The sequence below is a fragment of the Saccopteryx leptura genome, chromosome 1 (assembly GCF_036850995.1).
Source record: "Saccopteryx leptura isolate mSacLep1 chromosome 1, mSacLep1_pri_phased_curated, whole genome shotgun sequence".
In the NCBI taxonomy this organism is placed as follows: Eukaryota; Metazoa; Chordata; class Mammalia; order Chiroptera; family Emballonuridae; genus Saccopteryx; species Saccopteryx leptura.
Window position 1 is genome coordinate 354072717 of NC_089503.1, and position 9676 is coordinate 354082392.

The window sequence follows — 9676 nt, forward strand, 5'->3', positions numbered from 1 at the left end:
GAGACCAAAAACTGTTGGGGTGTGGAGTAGGGAGAGCAAACGGGGCACAGAGAATGGAGAATTATTAAAAAGCTTATAATTCTCTCCTCTTTGGACTCTCAAAGTCCTCACATTTACCATTCAGAATATATGTGAGCATGAAATTAGTATATATTGCAACAGCAGCTAAACTCTGTGAAATATTTTTAAAAATCATTTCTATGTGGTACTATAGCTAAATGCCATATCGAGGTAACATAACTTTACCTTACATCACAGGTAGAAATTACGGACATTGAAAAATGTATAAATATTATACATGGTGACTGAAAACTGAACAGGCCTATAGGTCTTTTCTTTAGAATGATGATTAAAAAGGGGTCCTGGCTTTAGTTGCTAACTAGAAGAGGTAGTGCTTTCTTTGATTTTATTCTTCTCCAAAAAAGCTTAAAAATAAAACAGTTTCAAACAAAAGGACTCCTCAACCTGTGAGGAATATTCCTACATGGCTTGAGATAATTAAAGATAACACGAGGTAAAATTGCTCAGCAAGAATTAGTCATCATTGGAAAGCTTTAAAAACCATAAAGATGTTATAATTCAAATTCAATAAGACACAAAAATATAAACCCTCAATAACAGAATATTTTAAAAATTAACAATAGTAAATATATACTCAGGCCCTAGCCAGTTGGCTCAGTGGTAGAGCGTTGGCCTGGCCTGTGGAAGTCCCAGGTTCGATTCCCGGCCAGGGCACACAGGAGAGGCACCCATCTGCTTCTCCACCCTTCCCCGACTCCTTTCTCTCTGTCTCTCTCTTCCCCTCCCGCAGCCAAGGTTCCACTGGAGCAAAGCTGGCCCGGGTCCTGAGGATGGCTCCACTGTCTCCGCCTCAGGCACAAGAATGGGTCTGGTTGCAATGGAGCAACACCCCAGGTGGACATAACACTGCCCCTAGTGGGCTTGCTGGGTGGATCCAGTTGGGTGCATGCGAGTCTGTCTATCTGCCTCCCCAACCCTCACCACAGAAAAATACAAAAAAAAAAAAAAAAAAAAAAGAACAGTAAAACTGACACAGAAGTGACTTGAGGCATGGGATTTAGAAAACAGATCATATCAGAACTGAAGTAACTGTGCAGTAAGTTTCAATGAGGTTGGAAACAACAGGTCACCAAGCAAGTCAGAGGCAAAGCTTGAACTCAAACCTAGCTTTACTCACTTAACCGAGGCTCTTTCAATCCTCTCATGTTTCTATGGTTTAAAATGCTAGGGTAGATGATCAGAACCTGACCTAAGTACATAACTGCATTAATAGAACACAAATTTTAAAGAAGACAAAAAAAAAAACAAAACCCACCACAAAAGGATTAGTGTGCAGTCAATTGATTTGTAAAACAGAGTTTAGTGTTCAGAAAAAATATTGTTTTGTTTATATTAGTATTTTGAAGTTATGGTGGTTCTATTTGATGCAAAGAGATAAGTTAAAGACACTGTCCACAGTGGAACACATTTGGCAATTATTTCTTTGATAAATTAAGTCAGCTTGACGGTGAGTCTTGTGCTAACAATACCTCTCCTATCACAAAATTTCAACTGCAAAAGTATCTCCTATTTTTCATGCCACTGAACATGTAGTTAACAGCACTGACACCTGAGGCAGATCTCCTGGGTTCAAATCCTGACTCTACAGTCCAAGTTCCCACTTCCATATCACCCCAATAAAGCCAGAATTTCCTCTCATTCTCACACCTGCTCCTCTGGGCTGTACCCTGGATAGTAGGTTAGGATCTAGAGCTAGCTGAGATATGCTGAGACTCCAACATATCCTGTTAAACATACTAGAGGAAAATATATATTACCAATTACATTAGGCCCCCAAGACCACTCTCAAGTTCAGTAATTTGTAAAAACTGTAGGGAAAACAGCTGTGTTAGGCTTGCTCACTTGCACTTTGCATGATTAGTGTGTGAGCATGTGGTAGAGCCACATGTTCATAACTTATGTAAGACTACAGGTGCTTGCCCTCAGGGTGGATTTTGGTTTGCCCACCCAACACCGCAAGGGGCTGTTTTGCTGTTTGTTCGCCTGCTGCTATGAGAAGAGGTTTACCCCTCGCCATTGCCTCGTCCACCATTGTGAGAATCTATTAAACAGGAATGGCCCAACATTTTCCCCTCTTCAGTTCCTCGACTGTCTGCCTGAATCCAATGTGACCCTGCCTGGTCTTGGCCACCAGCATTACATTTGACATAATGGGCAGGATTCGAATCAGATCTGTATGGAGCCGCCAACAGCCTTGAAGGGTGGAAGAGAGGAGTGGCCGCTCTTCTCCAGCATCTGGTTCCCCATGCTCTCCTTTTGGGGGCCATGGGCTGTTTTTTATAGCTTGCCCTGCAAGCAGAAACCGAAAACTCTGGGTAAGAGCCTGCACAAGGTCAGAAGCTTCAGGATGAGCTGCAGACTGAATGTTGACAGTGGCTTGAACTGCAACAGTTGCTGGAGAAGGAAGCTGACTGCTTTAGAGAGCTCCAGTGTGAAATGCAGGCTGAACACCAACAGCACCTGGAACAGGAACAGTCACTGGAAAAGGAATTGTGGGTTCAAAAGCTTCCATTTGCCCTAGAAACCAAACACGCAGCAATGCTGTTAGAGAAACAACTGTAGGTTTAAGACCTCAAGTTCCAGCTTCAGGCTGAGAGCCAGCAGCTGCAAGAGCCAAAGTGGTTGCTGAAGGAGCTGTATTCTTGCCAGAAGAGTGGCTCTGAGTCGGTGGTACCAGGTGATTCCAACTCCTCTGCAACTGCTGGCAGACTTAGAGCCGGGCTGGTGATCACCCAGAAGGTATAAACCCAGCAGTCAAGAGTGCCTCAGGGGCAGGCACAACCCTCTCCACAGGTAGTTGAGCACTCTGTAGTCTGGCCCTACACCCAGACAGAGCTGATGGAGCTAGGGGCAAAATTCAGGCAGAAACCCACTGAGTCCTAGCAGCCCGATTCCTGCGGTTGGATGGCATCATGCTCTCTGGAAAAGAGATGGAGGCATCATGCTCATTGTAAGTTGAAAATATTGTTAAGTAAAAAGTGGATTTATTACACTCAGCCTACCGAATATTAGTGTAGCCTAGACTACACTATGAGCACTTACGTTAGCCTATGTTCAGAACACGTTAGCCTACAGTTGGGTGAAGTCATTTAACATGAAGCCTATATTATAATAAAATTTTGAGTATCTTGTGATTTATTTGTGAACTTCTGTACCTTATAAGGTTGCAAATTATAAGTCAAATCATTCTAAGTCAGTTGGGGGCTGACTGTGTGATTCCAATGATATGGAATGCTAGAAAGGTAGAATTTACAGGGACAGATAGTGGTTGCCAGGGGTTGGGGGTGAGGAGAGTAGCTATTTATCAAAAGTAAAATGCTATACCAGTACTATATGTTGTTTTATTTATTTGGTGATAATAACAGTTGCTATAGATTATATAACAGTTTCTAAGTTATTTTATTTGGAGCCATACAACATACAGACTCCTAAAGTTATTTTCTTCTCCTAAGAAAATAAATTTAATGATCTGAGTAAAGATATTGTAAAAGCAGTACTCTTAAAGGATAGAGTGTCCTGGATTTGTGCCCCCTTTCCTCTAAATCTACAGTATTAGAATACTAATGAATACTTTAAAATCTTTATGTAAATTGCTGGTTTAACTTTTTGGGTTTTTTGAGAAGTTGTGTATCCATACATAGCTCTGAAGTTCCTTAGACCATCTTTAGAATATCGTCACTTTTTGGGGGCCTCTGGCTGTAGGGTTTTCTGCTGGTCTCTATGATAATCAGTAGGGATATAATGAAAATACAGACTGTAGACAACATTGTCATTTTAGCCTAAAGAATGCCACTGACCCACTTTTTTTTTTTTGTATTTTTCTGAAGCTGGAAAGGGGGAGAGACAGTCAGACAGACTCCCGCATGCGCCCGACCGGGATCCACCCGGCACGCCCACCAGGGGCGATGCTCTGCCCACCAGGGAGCGATGCTCTGCCCCTCCGGGGCATCGCTCTGCCACGACCAGAGCCACTCTCTTTTATGGATTCTTGCTGTATTGGCCAAAAGTTTGCTTAAAGGTTTTAATCACTGTAAAAAAAAAAAATAGAGGCCCTGGCCGGTTGGCTCAGTGGTAGAGCGTCGGCCTGGCATGCAGAAGTCCCGGGTTCGATTCCCGGCCAGGGCACACAGGAGAGGCGCCCATTTGCTTCACCCCTCCCCCTCTCCTTCCTCTCTGTCTCTCTCTTCCCCTCCCGCAGCCAAGGCTCCATTGGAGCAAAATGGCCCTGGCGCTGGGGATGGCTCTGTGGCCTCGGCCTCAGGCGCTAGAGTGGCTCTGGTCACAACAGAGCGACACCCCAGAGGGGCAGAGCATCGCCCCCTGGTGGGCATGCCGGGTGGATCCCGGCCGGGCGCATGCGGGAGTCTGTCTGATTGCCTCCCCACTTCCAGCTCCGGAAAAATGAAAAAAAAAAAAAAAAAAAATAGAAGACTAGATAAAGAAGATGTGGCACATATACACCATGGTGTACTATTCAGTCATAAGAAATGATGACATTGGATCACTTACAACAAAATGGTGGGATCTTGATAACATTATACGGAGTAAAATAAGTAAATCAAAAAAAAACAAGAACTGCAGAATTCCATACATTGGTGGGTCATAAAATCGAGACTAAGAGACATGGACAAGAGTGTGGTGGTTACGGGGGCGGGGGGAGGGAAGGAGGGAGAGGAGAAAGGGGTGGGGGAGGGGCACAAAGAAAACTAGATAGAAGGTGACGAAGGACAATCTGACTTTGGGTGATGGGTATGCAACAGATTTGAATGACAAGATAACCTAGACATGTTTTTTTTTAATATATGTAAATATATGTAGCCTGATTTATTGATGTCACCCCATTAAAATAAAAATTTATTTATGAAAAAAAAAGAAAACATTCTGGAGATGGATAGTGGTGATGGTTGCACAGCAATGAGAAAGTAGTAAATGCCACTAAAGGGTACACTAAAAATTGTTAAAATGGTAAATTTTATATTATGTATATTTTAACACAATAAAAATTACTTTTCCTAAAAAAAAACAAAAAACTTTAAATACTAAGAACTAAATTTCTAAGTTGGCATGGGACTCTAAATCCTCACTGCTCCATAAGTACCAACTAATTACCAACAGAATATTGAATGAAGCCAGGGAGAGAGAATGCAGCTACATCTGCCTGTTCTTACTCTCCAATGGCTCACCAAATTTGTTGAGTAGTGTCAACAACAGGAAACTGGTACCTATGTCATCCTTTTCTCTTTCCTTACCTCCTATATACTGTCAATTTAGAAAACACAAACTGGAGACTCAGTAAGAAAACGTCAAAATCCAAATGACATACCTCTGCCAACTGTGCTGCTCATAAAAATTAAGGGATATTTTATAACTTCATATTCATTTTGAAATATCCCCTAATTTTTGTGAGGAGTATGTTTTAAGTCAACAGAATAAGGTAATATCGAAGCCTAAACTTTAATTATTGGCACATGTTCTCAAACAGCACTAGGAAAAGCATTCTTTGAAAAAAATTGAGTTAACTAACCTTAACTTTACTTTTTGGCATATGTTCTCAAATAGCAACGGGAGAGGCATTCTTTGAAAGAAGAAAATTGAGTTAACTCTAAAATACATGAAAAGCTTGATGTAGAGTTTACCAGACAGTAAAGAAAACACACAGAGGCCCTGGCCGGTTGGCTCAGCGGTAGAGCGTCGGCCTGGTGTGCGGGGGACCCGGGTTCGATTCCCGGCCAGGGCACATAGGAGAAGCGCCCATTTGCTTCTCCACCCCCCCTCCTTCCTCTCTGTCTCTCTCTTCCCCTCCCGCAGCCAAGGCTCCATTGGAGCAAAGATGGCCCGGGTGCTGGGGATGGCTCCTTGGCCTCTGCCCCAGGCGCTAGAGTGGCTCTGGTCGCGGCAGAGCGACGCCCCGAGGGGCAGAGCATCGCCCCCTGGTGGGCAGAGCGTAGCCCCTGGTGGGCGTGCCGGGTGGATCCCGGTCGGGCGCATGCGGGAGTCTGTCTGACTGTCTCTCCCCGTTTTCAGCTTCAGAAAAATACAAAAAAAAGAAAACACACACACACATACACACAGAGTAGGGAATCTCTTTATAATAACTGTAGAATAGGACCTTTAGCTTGTATTTTAAAAGTATATTTAGTCTGAATTTCACTGCCTATATTTACTATGTCATCTGGCAAATATAATACATCTAAAATCATGTAAAAAGCCAAGAATTCTATCAAAAGAGCTCATAAGTGGGTTCAATCAATAACTCAAAAACTTTACAAAATGTATTTAATTACATCAGTTGTCCAATCATGTCAAATTTTTCAATTACAACCATGAAATCAAATCTAATTAAACCAGTAACTGTCTTTAAGTGTGATTTTTTTCCAGAAAAATCAAGTTAAAACAGTGAAATACTTTAGAAGGTCATTTTAACATTATTCTAGATTTAGTAGCAACAAGAAAAGTAACGCTCTTTCTGAACCATGACTATGGAGTTTGTGCCCTTCACGCTGCACCCTTGAACTCTTGACACTTTTCTCTCCCACTTCCTCTACTTCTCAAAAACAAACAAATCCACAAACAAAATACCAAAAACCAAAATAAAAAAGACATGTATTCGATATATTGCTATTCTCCTTAGTAGCAATACAAACAGTGAGCAAAACTAGTGCTCCCTATTCCTCAGGCCAAAAGAAATAAAACTCTTGTACATGATTTTCCTTCCCCACCTCAAAAAAAGTGAATGGTTAACTATGGTAAATAATGCCTTTAAAAAAATCCTATAAATTATTTTAAAAAACACTAATGAAAATCTGATTCTATAAAGTACTTTCTGGGGGAAAGATACTTTGAACAAAAATGGTTTTTCAATTATTTCTATACCTAAATTACTGAAGCTTATTATTTTTAATGATTTCATGTTCACTAGCATCTCGACTTAACCATGTTACTTATTACTCAAAATGCATACTATATAGCCTCAGCTTCTTTCTTTTTCTGGCCTTTCAAAGGCCCATTTTACAGTTTTATTAGTGCATCAATGAATGAGCAGTTGAGCCTAATACAGACTAGTATTCCCGCAAAACACCACACACATAATATCAGGTAAACAAATATTACAATAATCAGGCATTTTTAAATCATTACCTGAAAGGTCACACAGAATATAAGGTTGGCTCAATCCAGTTGAAAGGTGCCCCGAAGATATTCTATTACAGTAATCCAGTACCTGCTATGGCAGTGAGGTAACTGGCTGGTGCTGTGTAGCTAAGCCAAATCAAACATCAGCCTACTGAAACGTGACTCATTTATACAGTATTATAGAACAGCAAAGCCTCAGGAAAAGTCTAGGTCAAATAATGCAGAAACCTTAAATAACATTCCCAAAGACTGACTGACTCCTGTTCTGGAGAAGTACCTATTTCTCACCGAATAAACCAACCAACCAGTTTACAAATAAGCAAGATCTCTGCCTAACCACACGAGATTGTTTTTTAAAACCTGAAACACGTTTCCCCTCGGATTAGCTGTAAGACGTTAAATGCAAATCAGATCTCTAAATTCAAAACATACAGGCTAAAAACAGTGTCTATTCCAAAGGCTAAGGCCAAAGCCCTCCAACTGAACTAAAATTCGGGGTTTTTTTTTACATCTCCAGACAGTTAAAACGTACCTTCAACGTTTATGAGGCACACAAACCTGTCTGTGTCCATATATTCTCCCAAACTAGCTGGTCAGAGATTTTAATTATTAAAACCTTCAGGAACATTGTTCACTACCCAACAGACTCATGTAATGAAATTCCCATTCCTTCTGCCTAATAACATACTAAAAAACTACTAATAGTAATAATAGAGACTCTTCCCTTATTGTTTTCTTCAGTAAAACTGCAATCCCCCCAAAAAGACCACTATTCTCTTTATCAGGAAGCAGAAGCAAAAACCCTGTACAAAAGCTGTCAGATAGGTAGGTAGGGCTCCACCTGGGACACTAAGCCTCGGAGCCCGAAGAGGCAGAATGAAGTTACCGGGGAGGATCGAGGGGCGGCTGGAGACTTAAGGTGGCCCCACCCACGGAGGCACCTGTGAGCCACGGCGGGAGAAGGACAAGCCTGTAACCCCAAGCGGCGCCCAAGCCGGCGCCAGGTTCCGCGCTCCTACGCCCGCCCCGGCCCCGTGCAGGGTCCCAGCTTCGCGATGCGTGCACCGGCCGGCCCCGGGGCCGAGCAGGAGAGGAGGCTGGGGCCGGGGACGGCGCCCGCGGGCCCGAGCTCGCCGCCGCTCGGGCGGAGATGAGGGTCCACTCCAGCCCCGCGCCCGCCCTCCCGTCAGGGCCGGGGCCGACCGGCCGCGGTCGCAGCCACGGGAAGGTCACCGGCTGCAGGAGGCCCGGGCCAGGGGCGGCGACGCCCGCGCTACCTTTGGCCTCGCAGTCGGCGCAGTACTTGTTGTCCTCCTCCCTCAGCAGCTTGGACAGGATGAGCTGGTGCTGCTCGTTCAGCTTTTGAGACTTCTCCCGGCAGGAGCGCGTCGCCATCTCGGCAGCCGGGCGGGGAGCCCGGAACAGCGGCGGCGGCGGCGGACGCGGGCAGGAGCCGGGCTGGAGAGACGCACCTGGCGCCGCCGGGACCGCGGGCGGACTCAGCCCAGGAAGCGGCGGCGGCGGCGGCGGCGGCTGAAACAGGAGGAGGAGCGGCGGCGGCGGCGGTGGCAGCGCCGACGTGTCCCGCCTCCTCGCCGGGCCGGCCCCGCACGCACCGCCCGAGCCGGCAGGGGAGGTGGGGGTGGAGGGGCGGGGCCTTGGCTTCCGGGTGGTGCCGCAGGAAGGAATCCGGGCGCCGAGCCTGCTGCGCAGGCGCCGAACTTCCCGGGAAGCCGGCCCGCGCTCTACCCGCGCAAGGCTGCAAGGTGATTCGAGAGAACGATCTCGTGCTGCCCGCTGTGGGTTTCCATATGTTTGAAACGTGACTGACCCCGTCAAGGAAAGTGGCCTTCACTTGCTTTCTTGGCCTTGCTCTTTATGGCACAGCATTGGAAATGCAGAAATAAAAGTGACCGGGTGGATTTGTTTATTCATTTGATGTTTATTCACCTGCAGTTTTGAAACAGGCACCGCCCTAGAAGTAAAGACCTATAGAATAAAAATAGACAAAGCATCCTGATCTGTGGTGGTGCAGTGGATAGAGCTCGACCTGAAATGCTAAGATGACGAGTTCATACACCGGTGTGACCAGATCAAGGCACAAAGGAGAAGCAATTATAATGCTTCCCGCCACCGTCCACCCCGTGTTCTCTCTCTCTCTCTCTCTCTCTCTCTCTCTCTCTCTCTCCTTTCTCTAAAATCAATAAGTAATTTTTTTTTAATAAAATAAGGCCCTGGATGGTGACTCAATGGATAGAGCATCAGCCTGGCATATGGACGTCTGTGATTCGATTCCTAGTCAAGTCACACTGGAGAAGTGACCCATCTACTTCTTCCCCACTCCCTCTCCCCCTTTCCTCCCATCTCCCTTCTGTCCCTCTTCCCATCCTGCAGCCAGTGGCTAGATTGGTTCCAACGTGGCTCAGGCACTGAGGATAGCTCCCTTGGAGCACATCAGCCTCAG

The 9676-nt window shown here is 45.0% G+C and overlaps 1 protein-coding gene across 2 annotated transcripts in view; it reads right to left on the reverse strand.

Annotated features, from left to right (window-relative positions):
- Positions 1 to 8832, reverse strand: part of SMAP1 (small ArfGAP 1) — a 167798-nt gene extending 158966 nt beyond the window's left edge. The window contains exon 1 of one of the 2 annotated variants that reach the window (XM_066359094.1): positions 8490 to 8832. In XM_066359094.1, the coding sequence (XP_066215191.1) occupies positions 8490 to 8607 (118 nt within the window). In that variant the 5' untranslated portion in view covers positions 8608 to 8832. The remainder of the gene's footprint in view (positions 1 to 8489) is intronic. The other variant, XM_066359095.1, reaches the window with a different exon arrangement.
- Between the last annotated feature and the right edge of the window lie 844 nt (positions 8833 to 9676).